Source organism: Branchiostoma floridae, chromosome 8, assembly GCF_000003815.2.
Source record: "Branchiostoma floridae strain S238N-H82 chromosome 8, Bfl_VNyyK, whole genome shotgun sequence".
NCBI lineage: Eukaryota > Metazoa > Chordata > Leptocardii > Amphioxiformes > Branchiostomatidae > Branchiostoma > Branchiostoma floridae.
Window position 1 is genome coordinate 17,227,542 of NC_049986.1, and position 20,731 is coordinate 17,248,272.

The window sequence follows — 20,731 nt, forward strand, 5'->3', positions numbered from 1 at the left end:
GAATCAAGTAAGATTCAATTTGAGGTTGTGCCCGTGAACTGACGAAGACAAATTTGAATTGCCTACGATACAAAGACTTAAATACAGTTAAGCCAACATCACGCTCGTAACGTTGTCCTTGTACATAAATCTCTATTAAGAACACTGGTGGTCAAATTCTATGCTCTCTTTGATCTTTTGGAAAACAATTTAGAGTGGCAATAATCAAATCTAATTACAACCCTTGTCCTGAGCATTTCCATGAGAGGACACTCAGCGAGCAACGAGCTCATATCTCTTTCTCACCCCCCCCCCCCCCACACACACACACTCTCTCTCTCTCTCTGTCTCTTTCTCATTGATTTCTTCCCGTTTGTGGTTTGAGATCTGTAACAGTAAAGTTTACTTCGCTTCCCTCTCCGACCTCCTTGTCTTCTATCACTTTGTCTGCCCATCTCACTCCCTCTCTGCAAGTGTTACTACTTGCTGGGCAATTGTTCAACTCGCTAAACCTGTATCCATCTACCTGTGTGCAAATCACATCCCTTCTTACTCCGTACTATATCAGCTTGTTCGCCAGCGTATCATGACACGTAGTCTTTGTGGACTTTCCCTGTTTATCATTTGATTAGAAACCGTATCTTCATGTCAGCTTTATCACTTTTGATACCTTTGTGTTGTTGGTTTTTTGCAAAATGCGTTTCATTGCTGTGATATCTAAAATGAAAGTTGGTTATTCCTTCTACAGCTAAATTTTGTTTAATTAAATCTTATGTTTTATTTTTCTTATTATGCTTTCTATATCTGTCATATAACAGTTATATTGTGCTATGTCACCTCTCTACATATTTTGGTTATATATGTTGCCTGACGTTCCCAACGTCTTGGCAAACTAGAGAGAAGCCATTGCATGTATTGTCAACCCAACCCGTTTAGAAGTGGTCAACACTTGGATTCGAGGGACCTCTTTTTACAATTGTCACATGTATGTCTACTAGCTGTGTCCTTGCTATCAGCCTCCGGACATGAACTTGCAAATAAGCTTTCTTGTATTATAGCTATATATCACACGCTAGGTCTTTATTGAATTTGATCATGCTACAAAACTGATATTTTCTATCATTCATATGCTCACCCTAGTCTAAATCCATCGCATTGTATAACACAAACATATTATGCACACGCACAAGTAATGTATTGCATTTTCAGTTTTTATTTCTAATTCTGTTGTAGACCATATGGTGCAAGTAAGATATTCTTGAAACCGCAGGTGTCCTAGTCAGTATCGGTCGTTCTCATCAAATGATGTTTCCTGTTGGTACAAAAGTACCTTCTTCGATTTAGCCTCATTCGCCCATGGAACCTGCTTTACCACGTCCCCCTGGGACCTCCTTTACCACGCCCCCCCTGGCCCCTGGGACCTCCTTTACCACGCCCCCCTTGGCCTCTGGGACCTCCTTTACCACGTCCCCCTTGGCCCCTGGGGCCTCCTTTACCGCGTCCCCCCTGGGCCATGGAACGTCCTTTACCACGTTCCTCCTGGCCTATGGAACCTTCCTGACCACGTTCCCACTGGCCCACGGAACCTGCTTTTTCACCTCCCCCCTGGCCAATGGAACCTGTTTTTCCACGTCCACCCTGGGCCATGGAACCTCCTTTACCACGTCCCCCCTGGCCCATGGGGCCGCCTTTACCACGTCCCCCCTGGCCCATGGGGCCTCCTTTACCACGTCCCCCCTGGGCCATAGTATCTCCTTTACCACGTCCCCCTTGGCCCATGGAACCTGATTGACCATGCCCCCCTTGACCCATGGTGCGCTGTTTTCCACGCCCCCGTCCTCCTTTATCTTTAGGACCCCCTTGACCTCCTTGGCTCATGGAACCTACCTGGCTACGGTTTTGTCCACCCTTTGGACCTGTCTGGCCTGGGCCTCCTCTGCCCTTTGATCCCCCTGGACGACGTCCTCTGCCCCTGGAACCGACTTGATCACGGTTGGGACCCCTCTGGCCTGGTTCACCTTTGCCCTTTGGACCCCCTTGGCCACGTCCTCCTTTGCCCTTGGATCCCCCTTGCCCACGCCCTCCTTTCCCTTTCTGTCCACCTTGGCCACGCCCTCCTTTACCCTTCTGTCCCCCTTGGCCCCGCCCTCCTCCACCTCCGTTAAATGGACCATCCTCCTCCTCGGCTTCCTCTGATTCATCTCCTTCTTCGGGTTCCTCCATATATTGCTCACCCCCCTTCATACCCCCACCGCCATTTTTGAAACGGCCCTTGCCTCGCCCTCGACCACCTGGTCCACCCCTCTTATTGTAGCCTTCGTCCTTCTCATTCCCGTAACTTCTCAGTTCTCCATTGTCTCCCGTGAGACCTTCAGGACCATGTCCTCCACGCTTCGTGTTTCCTTTCCCTCGACCGTTCCCTCTCTGTCGCCTTGCAGCCTTGGCCTTCTCCATACCCTTTCTTCTGCCTGCTCCGCCGCGCCATTCGTCTTCTGGAGATTCGTTTGCCTGGTCTTCATCGTGGTCGTCTACGTCATCTGATGGTTCTGCGTCATCTTCTTCAAGGTCAGAGATGGCTGAATCTAGACCCAGACTGTTTGGAAAAATGAAAAGGTATTGTTTTGTTTTCACAGAATCAATTTCAATGAATCGGACTTACAATTCAGTTAGTATTATCAGAAAACAAATGTGTCAGTAAACATTTTTTGAATACTTAAACCGCCATAACCATTGGTGAAGAAAGTAATTGCAAGAAAAACTAGAGTTCAACGAACCCATCTCTTCGCCAAATAATCATGCCTTTATTTAAGACTTTAAGGTCTTATTGTTCCTCACAAACACACAAACATTACCAAAACCAGACTGTGACCTGACATATGACCTGGTAGCATCCCTGGTCAATCAGAATTTCATGCTTGTCAATTTAGACTTTGTCCCCAGTGTAAGGGCGTCCTCCAGCAAACCATCTGTATAACAGCTGTGTCCATAGATATAGGTCAAAATGAGATATATAGAGCACAGTTTATTTCTGTTAATAAGTTTTGCTGCAGTACCTTAGGAAGCCGCTAGGGGGCCCACTATCATAATTTATCTTCGTTTTCCTGACCCCTACCCACCTACCAAATATCATCAGGATTTTTTCAAGGCTTCTCGAGTTATGCATTCCACAAACAAAAGGACGCACAGACTCGGCCTGCTACCGTCCTAACGGAAAATGCTACGTCAACTATTTTCAAACACAACCTTCCTTTCCGCAGCCGCTACTTAAATACTAAATATCATGAAAATCCATACACAGCTTCTTGAGTTATATGCTGTTGGCATGGATTTATGAACTTTCCTCATTAATTATGCAAATAAGCTACTAATTTGCATAATTAGTATTACATTGTATAAGTCATCACTCATTCTATCTACATACCGAAAATCCTGATGATCTGTTTACACGTTGTCAAGTTATCCTCGTCCAAAGTTTGAATGGAAATCGGTGCCTGCAGTTCCCAAAAAGCCGCTAGGGGGTCCAAACTCACAGCACTTACTCTCTGTCTCAAGGGCTATCTACCACTCAAAAATCATGACCACAGCATGTCCAGAACACGAAGTGCCAAAATTAAAAGTTTTGCTGCAGTACCTTAGGCAGCCACTAGGGTGCCCATTATCGAACTTGACCTTCGTTTTCCTAACCCCAATCCACCTAACAAATATAATCAGGATCCATTCAAGGGTTCTCGAGTTATCTTGCTTACAGACAAACGCACTTACATACAAATCCCGCTACAGCACCATAGGTAAGAGCCAGGTAAACCATTTTCGCACTTGACCTTCCTCTCCAAAACCGCTACACACCTACCAAGTTTCGTGAAAATCGCCCAGCTAGATTTTGACTTATGCTGCCAAAAACAAACCGCAAAAAACATACCAAGCTCGCTGCAGTACCGTAGGAAAACGCCAGGTAAACCGTTTTCAAACTTGGCATTCCTTTCGACAACTGCTACACACCTACCAAAAATCACAAAGTTCCATCCACAATTTCTCGAGTTATATGCTGTTGACCTACATACAGACCCAAGTCAAGCAATCTCATACTCTTCTTGGCGAAGAGAATGAAAGAAAGGAAGATCTCAATGCATGTTACGTTTGCAAATGAATACAAAAGGCACGAACCTGGATAGCACGTCGCTATCCAGCTCAGACAATGGGGTTTCGAGGAGCTCCCTCAGGAGCTGATCTGTTGAAGAAAAGAAAAGTATGTGGAATGCTCACTCACACGAATACACTGTTCACAAAACAATGATATAAAGAGGTTTTCTTTTTCAAAATCATTCTTTTTATTGTCAATGAATAACATGAGTAACACATGGCACACATGAGTAACATTAAAACTGAAACCTAAAATCTGAACACGAAAGACTGATCATAAAACGTCGTGAGTAACCCTACCATTGTACAGAAAAATAATGGGATTTAACTCGATAGGACAATATGTAGTCTACCTCACTTCCCAATGTGCTTCTGAATCTTATTTTGTCGTTGAGCTATAATAGATTCTAATTTTTGAAAATAGGAAACAAATGAAATGAAACCAGATAAATCAACATGTATTCCAATATTCAAATACATAACATTTACCTGAAAGAATCATGACATTTGACAGAACTAATATGTATATAAAGAGTTTGATAAGACATTGAGAAGGTAATATACTTTTACCTGAAACAAAATAAAACTTTACGCACTGAAATTAACAGAATTACTTATAGCGTTGAGGACACACCTTGTATTTCCTCCTGTTGACCATCGTCATCTTCCACGTTGTCTTCTATCGTCAAGAGTTTGCTCTTGGATGGGATGTCCTGCTGGTATGGATGAGGAGCAGATTCTCCCAGAGATACAACTGCACAGAGGAGAAGCCCACAAAGCACACCCCGTAGGATGTAGGGACGAACCATCACGTATGAGTCAAGTTTCTCTGTAAGTAGTTCAGATCAAGATGAAACCAAATTTGTGATCGCACTTTTAAATACTATCCAAGGGTATATCATTTGCTTACGTATACCAACAGCTAGAATACGATCTGCAGTTACTGCTTGTGTGGCCCCAACAGGACATTGAGTTAGCCTTTAAGGTCATGAGAAGTAACTTTCATCTTTGGCGATATGCAAAATAACATTGAACTACGTCATTGGTGTAACTGGATAAAGATATTTGGCATCCATTTTGGCCTTCGTCTAAGTTCACGTAAATGGAATTAAAAGCTTGTCGTTTGAACTATGTGGGGAGTCCAAGGCCACATGAATTGATGCACTAATTCATATGTTATTGTATTGTTCTTGTAGAAAAATTGGAAATTTCATCTGACTTTCCCGTGGGATTCCTTTCATGTTTTGTTCACAGTTCTTGCACTGGGAAGAGTGACAGACTTGTATGACATTTTTTTTATACAGAGCAGTGATGAGAGTAATGACACAAGTAAAAGGAGCGCCATAGCCCGCTCGTGACCTTGGTCGTGAAGGAAAAGATACTTAAAAAAACGTGGAAAATCAAAAAGCCGCAACACGTCTTCTGTACAATACAGTCAACAGTTTTCTAACTATAGGATTAGTTATCTAAACACCAATCATTGCTATCTTCAGACAGATAAAGCAATCTGACTTTCAAGGTGGCCTTTCCGCAAATGAGGTATGAGGTTTTAGTGACGACGGAATCTTCCATGACTGATGCCTCAACGTTGCGCCTGTTTTGGACGGGGAGGCTCTTTTTATTATTTCAACAGGTGAAATAACCATCAAACCACCTCAAGACGTAACAATTACGTGCAGGATGGGAACAAGCTGCGTACATGTAATACCCCATTCCTCGTCCATACCATCGGCGAGGTGATAGCGCTCTCGCTGCGATGGCACTCCCACCGCGCTCTCAAGGCGCTCCCATGGCGACCTTGGCAATCCCGATTGGCTCTCGCCGCGATGGGCATATTTGCCAACGCCGTGATAGCGCCGCCCTGGTGGAATGGGGGCCTAAGACCGGTACCGGACTGGTGAATTTGCTCTACCCATGCAGTGTTGTGTTGCATCATGAACACATCACTATGTTTTACTCATGTTAGGAAACATTGATATAAAAAATATATATATATAAAATCTATATGTGATTTCAGCTATCACAGTTTCTTCCTCATGGAAGAGTAAAAGTAATCGTTTAAAATTATAAAGACATACAAAATTATCAATCGCTGTCTATTTAATCTGCAGCTGACTATTACAATAGCGGTCGTTTTCATCATGATGCATCTTGTGTAGGTAGAAAAGTATGCATCTAATTAATAAGCGTAAAGATTCCGGCCTTGATTAAATAATATTCATTCGCTTAAGCTTCTTTCAACCGGTGCATGGCCTTTTAGGTGCGCAGTTTTTACCAATGGTGAAACCTTTTCTGGTGAGCTTCATATTCTTTGAGACCTCAGAGTTGGTTACAGATCATCCACACACGACTGTTCTATAAACCTTATAATCTTACTGATAATATTTTGATGTTTTGTATCTGTATGTAGCTTAGTAGTTGTTACCATACTTTGTATACTGTACAATTGTCGAGCGATAAAGTTCATTCATTCATTCATTCGTTCATTCATATATACATGTAGCGTTTTAACAATCTTATAAAACACAAGCATGCACTTGTACTCGAGATAAAAGATGACAAAGACAATGTGTCATTTTCACAGTTTACTTGTGACCCTGGTGTGAATTACACATTTTTTAAAAGATGAAGCATTCACTGCATGGTTCTAAAGAACGTTACGACACTTAGCCTGTAAATTCAATGTCCATTTTCCGGTCCAAATCAGTCCTCCGATTGCACACAAAATACGAACATAAACACACACACACAGTTCTTTTGATGACTATTAAACGTATTTCCCTATACGACTAAGGTAGGAAGTTATTGGAAAATGCTGCGTTGAAACGAAGGGAACCTATGGTGTTCAATAGCCGTGTAACTAATGATATCTCGTTTCGGTACAATTTGAGTGAAATATCCTTAATGCGGTGCTAGTTGTCATTGCCTGTCAAGATCTTCGGGAACAAGCTGACCAGAACAACATTTGAAGATCTTTCTGCACAAAACTAATAATCAATGCGTGAAAATAATATTCCGGGTCCAGAAACCTCAGCTACTTCTCCGATTCTCACTGCCATCCTCGCTAAACTCCTCTTGTTCCTCCTGCTTCATCCATCCCCCTCCCCTCGGTTTGTTTCCCCCGGAATGGTTGGAATCCCCCTTTTCCCCGATTCTTTCCCTCAGACCTGTTCCTCAACCATGCAAATTTGATTCGTTTACGTGAAAGATTGCCTCTCTCGTTTCCTATCGCGCCATCGTCACCGAGCCTCCGTTCATCGCTTTTGTCCGGGATGAAGTCAACGTCCTTGCGGGAACCGAGTTTCCTGTTTCCAGAGATCACGGCCCTAGCCCTCCATCCACTACCGACTCTTGTCTGCCTTTCTTGTCCTTTCAAAGCGCCCTGACGATTGTGCAGTCTGTGGATGTCAACAATACACATTTGATCTGTGCTTACGTGTCAGCGGTAAACATTTTGTTCCTTACTGTACCGAAACGTTGCCTTTGGTAATAGTTATTCTCCAAGCAGGGTTTGGGTCGCGGAGATAGGAGTGGTTGGGTTTTCTACAGGGGGAGCGAGCCGGCCGAAAAATCCGTAACACTGCTATCTCCGCGATCCAACCGCTGGGGAATGAGTATTAGTAATCTTCATGTGAACACAGCAAAAATACAGCGACTTTCGTATTCATAATAATGTCTTGTTGCAAGTTGATATTAGATTTTATGTGTAACAAAAGATAACATCAGTGGATGATAGCCAAAGACGGAAAACGAGCCAAGCTTTATCGTGAATACATAAAGAGTACTGCTGCACATGACTTGTGTGTTTACATATAGAATGTAAAGCATATAAACTCTTATTGTGCCAGATTTGTTCGTTACTTTCCCAAGCACTTTATATGTAGCTGAGAGCTGAAAGGTATACCCACTGCTGATGCAAAACCTTATCTGTCACTGTGTTGAGTATACAGTGGTTTGTAAGCATAACATTAAGCAGTTTAGGAGCAACAGTGTAAGAATAACATACCTTTCCTTGGGTATCTTCAATGTGGAAAATATCTTTCTGCCTCTTTCCTTCCCTTCCGGACTATCTGTAAACATATGAGGAGCATGCAATCTTTAAATCTCTTTCTTAATCCTTAAAATATTTATATATACAATTTGACAACATAGCATGTCCAGGTGGTAATAAAAGTTTACCTTTCTTCTCTTTTTTCCCCATCAACTTTTCCACGTTGCTGCGTTTCTTTCCGTTCCCTTCCAGCGTCCTCACCTTGCTGACCACGCCAGCCGTCATGTTTTCTGTTGGAGATAAAAGAAGTGGCTACAACAGTTGCAATATTTGTGACATAACAAAAATCCTGTGCGTCCAACACAATCAAAGACAAATTAACTGCATGCTCTGTTCTAAATGACGCCAATCCACTTTGTTTACCCGAACGATTGCCTTTCCCGTTTCTGAGCCCCCGTTCACCGCTTTTGTCCGGGATGAGGGTAGTCTTGCGGGAACCGAATTTTCTGTTTCTAGAGAAGTTGGCCCTGCTCATCATCCACCCTCTCCCTCCTTTTGGCTGGCCTTCTTTTCCATACAAGGTTCCTTTCCGATGATGTGCTAGTAGTCTGTGGAGATCAACAATGCATATCTGATTTGTGTCAGCACTAAACATTTATGGGTACGGATATGTCAAACCTGGGCCGTTATTTTTCCGTATCCTTAAGAGATACGGCCATATTACGGGCGGAGACGAGATACCATTCGTGTCCACCCGTATATGGTTGTATCCTTTGAGGATACGGAAAAAACGGCCCCCTGTACCGATACGTTGTATTTTGTAATAGTTATTCTCCAAGCAGTGTTTGGTTCGCAGGAATAGTAGTGGTCGGGAATTTTACCATGGCAGCGTACCGACCACTACTGTCTCCACGACCAAACCACTGATTGGAGACTAGGTAATAGTTATCTTCATGGAAACACAACAAAAGTACAGCTTTGTTCGTTACTTTTCCAGCTGAGAGCTGAAAAGTGGAACCACTGCTGAGGCAACACCTGACCAGTCACAATGTTGAGTATATATACAGCGGTTTGTAAGAATAACAAACCTTTCCTTGGGTCTCTTCAATCTGGAAAATGTCGTTTTTCCTCTTTCTTTCTTTTCCGGGCTATCTGTAAACATAAGAGAAAGCATGTAATTTTTTTTAATCCCTTTCTTATACTTCAAAATGTTTATATATACAATTTGACAACATGTCTAAGTGGTACTAAAAGTTTTACCTTTCTTCTCTTTCTTCTCTTTCTTCCCCATCAACTTGTCCACGTTGCTGCGTTTCTTTTCTTTCCTTTCCAGCTTCGTCACTTTGCTGACTACATCATCCATGCGTTTGCTCAGCCGCGTCATGTTTTCTGTTGGAGATATAAGAAGTAGCTTTACAACAGGCGGCACAATATCTGTGACATGATTTTTTTAAAGTCTTGTGCGCCTAAATAATCAAAGACAAATCAAACTGTACACATAAAGATGTGCCAATAAATTAACATCAGCCTTTCTTAAACTATATTAACTTTGGATGCTGTCTCTGCAGTGTAGAAGAAGGATGTTGATGATTTGTCTCGTGATCTCAGCAACAAATATCTCTCAAACTGTCTGAGACCTACCAGTGATTTCATCGAATCGCTCATTGATGAGACTTGTCTGCAGTGTCCGCAACTTGTCGTCATCTGGCGTTGTCTTTGAGAGCCGTTCTTCCGTCGGGGGCATTGCTGCCTCGTCATCTAGCGTTGTCTTCGAGAGGCGTCCTTCCGTCGGGGGCATTGCTGCCTCGTCATCTAGCGTTGTCTTCAAGAGGCGTCCTTCCGTCGGGAGTATTGCTGGGTAGCCCGTCTCTACCAACACCAGCAGGACGAGTAGTATTGGGATGGACCTCATGGTCACAGTTTTCTGTTCCTCCTTCTCACCGAACAGACTTCTATCGACCAGCTAACCGGTCGTATCTCCCTCCGTGTGAGCTGTCCAAAGTTTATATACCGTCATATGAACGTGATAAGTTCCAATGACTGTTCGCTGGCCGCGTTAACGACAAGGCCTTATTAAGTTGTGGTGATTAATGGATCATGATGACTACTGCATCATCAAGGTAGCACAAATGCACGCTTTGTTCTCAAGAACAATATGGCATAGTTGGCTCCCAAAAAAAGCTAATCTTTAGCGCCTTATCAGACGACTGCCCAAGCCATCAGCAGTCTACGCAGTTTGGTTCTCACGCTTTCTTATGATATCCTGGTGCTTGGATATTGCTATAGCGATATTAATTTCGGTAAAATGTTGTAGCCTTTCTCTCATAAATTGCTGTATTCAAATTGTAATGATAAATTGCAAAGGAATGTGATTAAAATCCCTTGATCTCCTTAGATATCATTACATTTACATTTTTGGCATTTCTTAATCATATTTTACATCATGTATTGGCCTCTTGTGTGAGCTGTGAGAACAAAATAATGGCGTCACAAACAGCCTGACTCTAGAAATGAATATGCATTCAGAATCAGCAAGACGTTTTTGTTAATATGGCCTAAATGTTTTCTTACGACGGCAGAACTTCTACCTCGGCAGTGAATTTGTTGGACTACATAGATCAATTATTCTGTACATGCTGTTATTGGGGAACATTTAGCAATGATTTAAGATTTGGCAGAATTTGGGAGATCAAAGACTTTAGGTTCCTTGTTATCTCACATCAAAATCGTTCTGGAAGTGATATCTTAAACCAGCTAGTACCTGATTGTCACTTCTGTCGTCCTTATGGGAATTGTTTACGTGGTGTTTACGGCCTGAAAGTCTAGAATAGCACAGAATGCACTCATCTATCTTTATCAGTTATCTTTCATATGAACATTCGACAAGGGTTGTTTGCACGTTAACACCGCTTATTACAGGGGCTTCAAGTGGAAATAACAAGAAGTATCATTGACTGATTTAGATTATGATATGAATAAAGATATATACGCGCGACCAGCCCGAAAGCTAATTGCAAACAAAGTAAAAAAGCGGTACTGTATTTGACTGCACATCGTGAGACCATGGCTTGATTGTACCATAGAAGTATTTCTCAGTATTCTCTACCAGAGTGCCGACCTTTGAATCAGTTACAGAATACGCAAAAAAACTTCCTGCAAATACTACACTAGACATTGTCATTAAATATTGCTCGTATCTTTCTTATGCTTTCTCGTTGAATATATATAGCCTGGTATCCAGTCGTATTATAGCTCCTGAGTCCCTTCTGTCCTCTCCGCGGAAGAGAATCGGGAGCTATGATACGGCTGGGTACCAGGCTACATTTAATAGACTTTAAAATATGTATATTAGCGTAATTTTTAGAGTTGTAGTTGTGTTGAAATAATGACAATACGGTAGGATTTATTGAATTGTGTTTTATTTCGTACATGCTCAGGTGAAGCACATGAAGCGTTACAAGGAGGTGATACTGTGATGTGTGATACTTAAGTCCATTTCACAGTCTAGGTCAACTTCGATTTAACTAGTCGACTTATTATGTTCACATAGAGGCACTTACACATACACACACAAAAAACACATGCGCGAGCACGCACACAAACACACACATACACACACACACGCGCGCGCACACATACTTTCATACATACACCACTACACACACACACACACACACACTTTCATACATACACCACTACACACACAAAGACACAAACACACACATACATACGAACACACAGACGCACACACGTACACACACAAAATGAAGAAAACGAACGTGATTAGAATTTACTGCAGTGATTTTTTTTCTTTTCCTACAGCATAGCCTTCATGTTACCAGACACGTTTATTCTTGTTTCATTTGGCGGTCAAGATCGATTGACTGACAGCTCATCCACCAAACAAACTAGGGAAAAAACTCGAGAAAAAGTTTAACCCTTTTGTGACAGGGGAACCATCTGACTGCTGTTCATTGTTACCACCCCGCATGTCCCCGGCCCCCTGCCTTGGTGGGTACCCAGGACCAGGACGGGAGTTCCTTCCAAAAATGGGGACCTGTGCCAGGGAGTCCCTTCCGCCGTGTGGTGCACGTGGTGGTGGCGGCGGTGGTGGATTCTGCCGAGACGATGGTCTGCCACCCATGCTTGTGTTCTGGCCTTTCAAGCCATCTGTAGACGGAAGGAATCTCACTGTTAGACGTCGTCATATATTGATTTTCGTGTTTCATTTGTCAATGATATTTATATTTAAAACCTTTTTTTTTCATTTCTGTCTTTCCTCATTGTCCTAGCAAAACCGACAATACACTCAGACTATTGGCTTGCGCTTTGAACTTGCCTCCAATAGAACATTTGTTATATATTTGATAGCTCACTTTAAAGCTTATTGACTGGATTCCTTATTCCTTATTGACTGAAAAATCCTACCTGGAAATTGTTTAAGGATTTTGCAGGTTATCAAGAAGATACTATTTAACAGTCTTACCTTTTCCTTTCACCTGTTTCTTCAGATCTTCCATCTCCTTCTCCAGGTTTCTCATCTTGTTCTTCATGTTCTCCATTTGGTTTCCTAGCCTGGTCGTGCTGGCTGTTAAAGGCGACAAAGATATTACTACTATAGTAAACACACAAACAAGCTCCTTATCCAGTAGACCTACTCAGCCCTCAGTCCCTTCACAGCACCATGTACATGGCGAGATTCTAGAAAACTGCAGTTACGGTACATACCAGTCAGAACAAACCCGGTAAATGTGCATCTGTGTTAAATACTTGCACCGCACCCAGACGAAATTGAACTGCTCCTTCATACAAGTAAGCTATTAAACCATCTTTTGGAAAGTGATCGACTAGGTATTTGCTGAATAATCCTATACAAATACTGCTTAGAATCACCTACAATGGAAAAGATTACAACGATTATTTTTTATGGATTGCCCTTCATTGATTCATGTGTTGAGACGTTGACAATACTGTTGTTTCTTGATCAACCAATCATATTTGTGACATCCAAGTGACACGCAGTGATGAAGTTAAAACAAAATACTATTTGGCGCGAGTATCATCAGCTGGCCTGTTGTCTACTTCGACAGGTGGTTATTACATTAATGTTTTGCTGATCTCACCTGAGATTTCTCCGATTCGCTCATCAAGAATCTTCTCGACTTTCTGGAACTGATCATCATCTTTAGTCATCAGGTCAAAGGGAGCGGCCAGGCAGCCGGTCACAACCAGCAGAAGAAGAAGTGGGACCACCATGGCCATGGCCTCCTGTTGTTGCTGTTTTTCTTAGGGTGGAAACTTTTCCACAAATACCGGCCGAAAACTTCGTGTGGATCTGCCTCAGCACTTGGTTCCGCAATGTTTATATAGCGTGGTAAGGATGTGATACAGCACTCTGGGTGGTATTTGACCGTACTCAGGACACATAGTTACTAATCTGTCCCAAAGCCGTACAGTGATTATGGAGTGTTTCGGAGGAAAATTTCGTTCATTCGATCAGACAGAATTTTATGATTAAAACTGTAGATCCTTTGAGCACGTTAAGACTAAGTATAACATTGCTGTTACTGTGGTGCTTAAACCCCTGTTTGAGTCTCGTGGGATTTCAGCCGTAAACGCATTTCCTCGTTGCCATGGAACTTTCAAACAACATCCTTTAAGTTCACGATTGAATTCTTATTTGATTTTGAATTCTTTCTATCAAAACAGTCTAAAGACAATCATTCTTTCCATTAAAATCACTGCGTTAAATATCATCTCGCACGATATGATATAGCCAACATATTTTTTAAAATTTTTTTCGTATCTATACAAATTCTCTTTAGACGGGTGCAATGGCCGAGTGGGTAGAGTGTTCGCCTTGCATACGGTAGGTCGTGAGTTCAATCCCTGGCCGAGTCATACCAAAGACTTTAAAAATGGTACATGCTGCTTTCTCTGCTTAGCACTCAGCATTTGGGAAAGAGTATGGAAGTTGAACACACACCACTACCAGTGGACTAGCCCCCTGCTGTAGTGATTGCACAAAATTGTGTGGCCCAGGGCTACTGAAACGGAGGTGGGCGCCTCCCTATGCGCCATCAGGCGCGGGAAGGAACTAACACCAACTAACTAATACAAATTCTCGATTTTTATTAATACTCTAGCGCGTAACAGTTGATTATAGATGATTCCATCCGTAACCATTGATATGTAGTTTGAAGATGTAGTAGTAATATTGAAGATGTACAAATTGTATGTGAATATGTACAAATTGTATACGGAGAGGATGATATGAAACGTAAGTCAGTGATCAAAATGACGATAGCGGTCGCTTCAAATGTTGGGGAAATTTTTTGCCTGAATATGTTAGAAATAGTACCTTATAAATATGATAATTAGGTACCAGGACGCTTGAAGATAATGTCTCGACGTCTCCCTGGTGATTATCATCATCATGCACTACAACCAGGCCACGGCATTCTCATTCGCATCTAGAGGGTCCCAGTTGGAGATGTGATGGTCATTAGATTTTATTCCTCTTATCATGTCAAAGTTATCAGGTCACTCCTTTTGATGCGAACAAGTAGTGTATGGTGTAAATGTTTCGGCAATGTTTGCAAGGCTTCAAAAGACAATGTGAAGATACTGGCTGTTCGGCTGAAGATCTGCCCAAGGCTATAGAGGATAGGGAAGGATGGAGGGAGAGAGTCATGTCCGGATGATGATGATGATGTACACAAATTTGACAGTGATTATGTTTTTGGCGTTATATTTCTCTACATCTTATTTTCATTTTACCGTTATTTTTAGGCTTTGTGGGTACGTTGCCTTGCATTTTGAATGAACTCTGAGATGTTATATTCTATTCCATACAAGACGTCGTGTTGGCTGTTCTACGCTGTTCTTGCCACATGGCTGACTTTGGAATGATATGCTATACTCCACACGATAAGCTTTCAAAACACTTTCATTCAGTTTTATTATCAATGCTAAACCTATCAATTGAAATGTTGTACCAAGGCTATTTCGGCAGCAAATATGCATTATTTGTTATTTAGGATTTTAGCAATACTGCAAGACTAAAACTTGTCAGGTTTTGTCCGGGATGGCTACCGCACTTCTTTTTATCTCAACAATAAACACAACCATCCGAGCTTTCATAGCGGACCTGGAAAGTGTTGTGGAGAGTAAATAAAGACAACGACAATTCCATCTCATTATTTGTGCTTTTTATTTCTGACATGTCTAACATTGATGTGTTTGGAAACAACAAGGAAATCAGACAAATTAGTAGACATTAAATCAAAGTCCATCATCCAGTCCAGGTCATAGGTGTCGTCCAATAACCAACGGTACACGAAGTGCTAAATTGTGTTTTACATACAACTAAAACAAGAGGTCTCCAAAGTGCTCAACATTTACTACACCGTACTTTTTTTTCGTTGCCTTTCGACGGAAAAGGACATTATTCGCCACTGGCGGTATATGCTTCTTACATGCTCCTAAGGAAATCCATCAAACTGAACTGTCGCATATCCCGACCACCTTGTTCCCTTCCATCGTCACCACCCCTCTGACGGGACCACCCACCCCGACCACCTCCCCTGGGACCCCTTTCCTGTCGCGGCGGGCCCCTGCGGTATCCCCACATCGACTGAAAGTCTCGGGGTGGAGGACGGCGTCGTTCCTCGCTGGAGTCACCAGATCCATCTTCTTTCTTCTCTTTGCTTTTCTTTTCTTTTGAGCTGTCAGCATCCTCCTCTCCCGAATGTGGTTTGTCTTTGCGCCAGCCGCTCTTTCTTCCCCTCCCGCCCCGTTCCCGACCGCCCTCTCCTCCTCGGGGTGGCGGATGGCCAAAACCGCCTCGTTCCCGACCGCCGTCTCCTCCTCGGGGTGGCGGATAGCCAAAACCGCCTCGTTCCCGACCGCCCTGCCCTCCTCGGGGTGGTGGATGGCCATCGTCATCACCCCTGTAAGGTAACGAAGAATACGCTATATGTAACTGCACCATACTGTACATCAACCGATGTGCTGACAGATTATTCAGAGAGGTCACCAAGGATTCCCCAAACGTGTTAGACCTTATCGATAAACAGATATTGCACAACTCATCTTCCACGAACATGTCGTTTGTTGTAAGATTGAACGACGCTGTGAGGCGTACAGCTTATATCTGATCGTTGATTATCCGGGAAGACGTTAAGAGAGAATGAGACCTTAAGTTTATTTGCATGCCCGAGGGCTAATTGCAAGTACATGGTCTGAACATAGGAGATATACAAGTGACAATGAACAGTTATAAACGACATTCTACTCGAATACTTGTGTTGGCTATTTCTAAACAGCTTGGGTTTGACTTCTTTATTTGGAAGCCAAGGGAGACGAAAAGCTCCCCTTTTTCCACTCTGTGGGTTCTGCGATTTCAAGAGAAAAGTGGCTTTCTGTTCGTCTGTGAATGTGGGTTTCTGTTCGTCTGTGAATGTGGGGAAGTTGGGATATGTCTTCGTGGATTCTCTAAACAGAGTGATAAGCCATTGTTTCCATCTACACCTGTCCCCGGGGGATGCCAGCTCTTTTCAGGTCCTCTCTTTTTAGAGATTTACAATCGTTAAATTTGACAAGACTAGCATATGAGACAAAGTTATGACAATGCCTGTCTAGTTTCTAGGTTTTACTTACCTTTCTTTAGATTTCTTCTTTGGGTGTGGGGGTCTACCTTTTGGGCGGCCCTTTTCTTCCGAACTATCTAGTATACACAAAGGAGAAAAATATCATTACGAGTATTTGTTTCATTTTACCATGGATTATTTTACAGATGCTGTAATGGAAGCAAAATGCCTCTTTAGCTTTGAATGTGTCCAATATTTTCTTTGACTTGTTTTTGTTTGCATACACAAATACGTATACGTTTGAACAGAAACAGCCATCTACGAGTAAAGATACAATTCTACTCTAACTCTTACCTTCTTCCTCCACGTGTTTCTCAAGGTCTTTTATCTTGTCGGTCATGTTTGCCACCTGTTTGTCCAGCCTGTTGACGCTTTCTATTAAACAGAGACATACACAGGTTATGTGTTAATGCCTACATTTCCATTCTCAACTACAAAAAACACCACGCTGATCGATCAAAGAAAAGGCAAATATGAGTCCATCAAACTAACTAATTTTTTTTAGTTTGGTCTTACGTAACTTACACTAAGTGAGCATAAACTACAATTATGTAACAACTATACAATCAGACAAACCCTGACAATCAAATATTTGTATCCAATCGTTCGTCTACCATATGACAAGAATGATCACAGCCGCATATTCAATGTTACCACTAACATACTGCTTAACAGTTCTCCAGTATGAGACTTAAGGTGCACCCTCACTGCACTTGTGTCATGCTTGCGTCACTGCGGGGTTCGTAAAATACTCAACGAATTTCAGAGATAAAGAATTTTTCTTAACATTTTGTCGTCTTCTAAGTCATACTTTAACGTATTACGCAATATCTAAATTTTAAAAATATCGGAGAGAATAACAAAACAGTGACGCAGCCTGAACCAAGCTTGACGCAAGTGCAGTGAGAGTGCACCTTTACCTGAGATCTCTCCGATTTTCTCATCCATGATCGTCTCCAACGTCTGGAGTTTGTCGTCGCCTGCCGTCTGCTCCGGACCGTCCCTGCCTTGAGGAGCGGCGAGGCAGTCCGTGCCGGTAAGGGCCAGCATGCAGAGCAGGATCGCCACGGACGGCATGGCCACGGTGTTCTGTTTCTCGTTCTCCGTGACAGGCACTTACCCGAGTTGTTGGTTAGACGACTAGGAGAGCAGATCTGCCGAATTGCAGTTTCCCAGTGTTTATATATACCGTGATCGGATCCTGATCCAACTCTCTGGGTGGTGGCAGGGCATGATCAAGACATTAATCCAGTGACTTGCGGAACCATGGCGATTCATTGAGTTAATCTTAAAGGAAGATTTGTGTAAGTCTTAAGTATATTGCTCCAACGGAAATACCTTTGGGTGTTTATGTAGGCTTTTACCTCATTGGCTGTATTCATATCTCATTTGATCCCCATGGGATTCCAGGATATCGTATTATTTGGTAAAAATGATTACGACTACGTTTACGAAATTACCACACACTGAGTAATTTTGTAGAGAGGTTGCCCTTAAATAAAAACAATTGAACTTATTCATTACTGTCAAAGCTGGAGCTTCGTGGGGTCGTGGAATCTGAACTAAATTTTGTTCTTGGTGTTTTCATCTTGGCTCTTTATATAAGGTATCGAGTTGCGCATTTTGTATGACCCAAAATATGTACGCTGCGACATTGCCTACCTTTTCTTTAAAATGTTTGGGGTTCTCCCGCTATCAGCTGGCCAATATTAGAGAAAGCTACTCCACTGCTTCACTATATCGTGCGATCTCGTGGCCTACTACAGAGTGCATGCTACAAATAATGTGCCCTTGGGAAAGTCACTTATCACGGCTTTCCTAACCCCACCCAAGCCTAAAAATGGGTACCTAACTTCAGTTGGGGAGGTAAAAGGCGGTGGAAGAAGAGTGTTGAGCTCTAACTTCCCTAGATTGACAAAAAACGAAAACCGCTGTCCTATCCTCTCACGGCCTTAAAACGGATGTGGAGACTACTTTTGCCATCAGGAACAGCTGATATATAGTAATGGTAACACTTTACAGAACAGCCATCTTTGCCAGCAAATGCCAAGTATCTTGAGTGGTTTGGGCCTCTAGCAGTTTAACAACTGCGATCAGGTGTATTTGTCGCAATGGCTGTTTTCATTTGGTGTCGTTCGATTGTGACGCTGCTTTTCTGTTGATGCGTACAAGACTGTGTTTTAAATTTGTCAGTGATAAGTATGTTAGCTTCTAAGTAACTTTTTGGTATAAGTTGATGTGATGTGTTCTGTAAATATTAATGCGATGTAAACACCAAGTCATACACCACAGAAGCCACCACAGCCGACATAAACCATAATTAGGTCACAGAGTATGTTACCTACGGTCACTTGTTTGCCCTTGTTTATCATACATTTCTCTCTGTCGTCACGTGCACCGCTGTCGGCTGGTACAGGGTCTCGCGCGGTCGTCATCACTCATAATCAAATAAACGACTTCATCAAGCTAAGGACATCCTTAATCAAGGAAACAATTACTCCCAAAATTACAAAGTGATTCGCTCACGTCACTGCCTTGGTTACGCAGAATAGGATTTCAAAACAAACCTTTTGTTGTTCTCATAGATGACGTATGCTTACGTTTTTTAATCTCGCTGGACGTATTACAAGGAAATCAAGTTACCTTTCCGTGGTCTGTATGGAACAAGCCTGCTCTCTTTGCCTTTGTTATCGACGCTTCGTTCAAGTAATTGATGATGAAAAGCTGTGTATTCTCTCTTGTTAACTCTAGTTCTCGAGTTTTGACAAAGAGAAATGTGACGATGCCAGTTAAAAGTCCAGGATGTAGTTTACAATTCCAAGCATGATGTTAAGTATGACCATGCATGCTTGAGCACTGGCTAGCAGGGAAGCGGTTCTAAATCATGCTATACAGAACAAAGATTGTGAAGGGGTTATTTCTTTTTCAATGATCATGCTTTCTTCCCTTGTGCTTACAGAAAGTTGACATACATATATATCACAGATACAAATATCTGTGATCATACAATAGTTCTGATTAAACAAACTTAGAGGACATAGAACAAAACAGCTAACTAGCCGGATTTCCTGATCACTAGCGTCACAGAAAGGACGAGCCCGTAGTTTCATGCTTCTCAATATTTATTTCACGCTGTGCCAAACCAAGCTACAAGTTCATGTGCTTCTAAGTTTTGCCATCATGAATTATCAGTGTTGCATTGGTGACATGTTTCAGGAAAGGAACTGCAGTGCCTGTACTCAAACAGTGTACAATCGTCAAAAGAACGTGCATAAATTCTGCAAACACCGTGATCAATGCTCACATCAAATTGAAGCAGAACACAGTACAGCATTCTCAAATTTTGAACAGTCAGATCGCAAACGTACTTCAGATCGCAAACTTTGCGGTACAACACCGATGGAAAGTGGTGGACAGTATTAGGTGATAGTAAGGAAAATATTGTTTCCAATATAACAATTCTGGCGAGTATATATTTTTCTGAAAGAAAATGTTCTGTTCAGGATCGGATACCCTAGTAGTTTGCGTTTTCAAACATTAATTTCAGGTCACCTACATTGTACATACCGCTTCTGCTTAATCCTTTGCGTTTTGTGGAGAGATTTTTTTTCTGCGCTGTTTGTTGTTGTGGTCCTTCCGTTACCTACTTCCATTGTTTACTTTCCGCGTCCACGCCCAAAGGAGCTCCCGAACATGTCTTCAAGACGTCCGCGTACTCCTCCCCTTTCCTCTTCGTGGTTCTCCATCTCCTCTTCTATTCCCGCAATAACGCCTTGGAACCGTTCGGGGCGACCATGTCCTCCTCCCCTTTCCTCTTCGGCGTTCTCCATCTCCCCATGTATTTCCCGAAAAATTTCTCGGAACCGATCGGGACGACCTTGCACGTGTCCTCCTCCCCTTTCTTCTTCATCGTTCCCCAACTCCTCTTCTGTTTCCTCAAACCTAGGGTCTCGGGACCAATCGGGACGAC

At 42.5% G+C, this 20,731-nt stretch overlaps 3 protein-coding genes across 5 annotated transcripts in view; all 3 read right to left on the minus strand.

The window, feature by feature from the left end:
* LOC118421833 (uncharacterized protein DDB_G0290685-like) overlaps positions 1 to 2,202 on the minus strand; it is a 7,891-nt gene extending 5,689 nt beyond the window's left edge. The window contains exon 1 of the mRNA XM_035829334.1: positions 1,355 to 2,202. Within this exon, the coding sequence (XP_035685227.1) occupies positions 1,355 to 2,202 (848 nt within the window). The remainder of the gene's footprint in view (positions 1 to 1,354) is intronic.
* A 9,624-nt stretch (positions 2,203 to 11,826) lies between these two features.
* On the minus strand, positions 11,827 to 13,908 carry LOC118421519. Its single transcript, XM_035828835.1, has 3 exons — positions 13,234 to 13,908; positions 12,597 to 12,698; positions 11,827 to 12,280 (listed from the first exon to the last, which is right to left on the minus strand). Exons 1-3 carry the CDS (start codon positions 13,370 to 13,372, stop codon positions 12,003 to 12,005), a joined length of 519 nt encoding a protein of 172 aa, XP_035684728.1. The 5' UTR covers positions 13,373 to 13,908; the 3' UTR covers positions 11,827 to 12,002.
* A 1,229-nt stretch (positions 13,909 to 15,137) lies between these two features.
* Positions 15,138 to 18,299, minus strand: LOC118422059 (RNA-binding protein EWS-like). 3 transcript variants are annotated; one of them, XM_035829569.1, is made up of 5 exons: positions 17,682 to 18,299; positions 17,056 to 17,136; positions 16,772 to 16,838; positions 16,037 to 16,062; positions 15,138 to 15,985 (listed from the first exon to the last, which is right to left on the minus strand). In XM_035829569.1, the coding sequence occupies exons 1-5, from the start codon at positions 17,836 to 17,838 to the stop codon at positions 15,585 to 15,587; spliced, it is 732 nt and encodes a 243-aa protein (XP_035685462.1). In that variant the 5' UTR covers positions 17,839 to 18,299; the 3' UTR covers positions 15,138 to 15,584. The 3 variants fall into 3 exon arrangements, with proteins under 3 accessions (XP_035685462.1, XP_035685461.1, XP_035685460.1); XM_035829568.1 differs by having other exon boundaries at positions 15,138 to 15,979; positions 16,031 to 16,062; positions 17,682 to 18,298; XM_035829567.1 differs by having other exon boundaries at positions 15,140 to 16,062; positions 17,682 to 18,297.
* Between the last annotated feature and the right edge of the window lie 2,432 nt (positions 18,300 to 20,731).

What these genes read in the sequence shown, in the direction of transcription:
- LOC118421519 (XM_035828835.1), bottom strand. Translation starts at nt 13,372, where the DNA reads ATGGCCATGGTGGTCCCACTTCTTCTTCTGCTGGTTGTGACCGGCTGC. An exon ending in GCGAATCGGAGAAATCTCAG is followed by an intron (nt 12,699 to 13,233) that starts GTGAGATCAGCA and finishes CGCCTTTAACAG; the next exon opens with CCAGCACGACCAGGCTAGGA. An exon ending in GAAACAGGTGAAAGGAAAAG is followed by an intron (nt 12,281 to 12,596) that starts GTAAGACTGTTA and finishes TTCCGTCTACAG; the next exon opens with ATGGCTTGAAAGGCCAGAAC.
- LOC118422059 (XM_035829567.1), bottom strand. Translation starts at nt 17,838, where the DNA reads ATGCCGTCCGTGGCGATCCTGCTCTGCATGCTGGCCCTTACCGGCACG. An exon ending in GAAAATCGGAGAGATCTCAG is followed by an intron (nt 17,137 to 17,681) that starts GTAAAGGTGCAC and finishes TCTGTTTAATAG; the next exon opens with AAAGCGTCAACAGGCTGGAC. An exon ending in GAAACACGTGGAGGAAGAAG is followed by an intron (nt 16,839 to 17,055) that starts GTAAGAGTTAGA and finishes TGTGTATACTAG; the next exon opens with ATAGTTCGGAAGAAAAGGGC.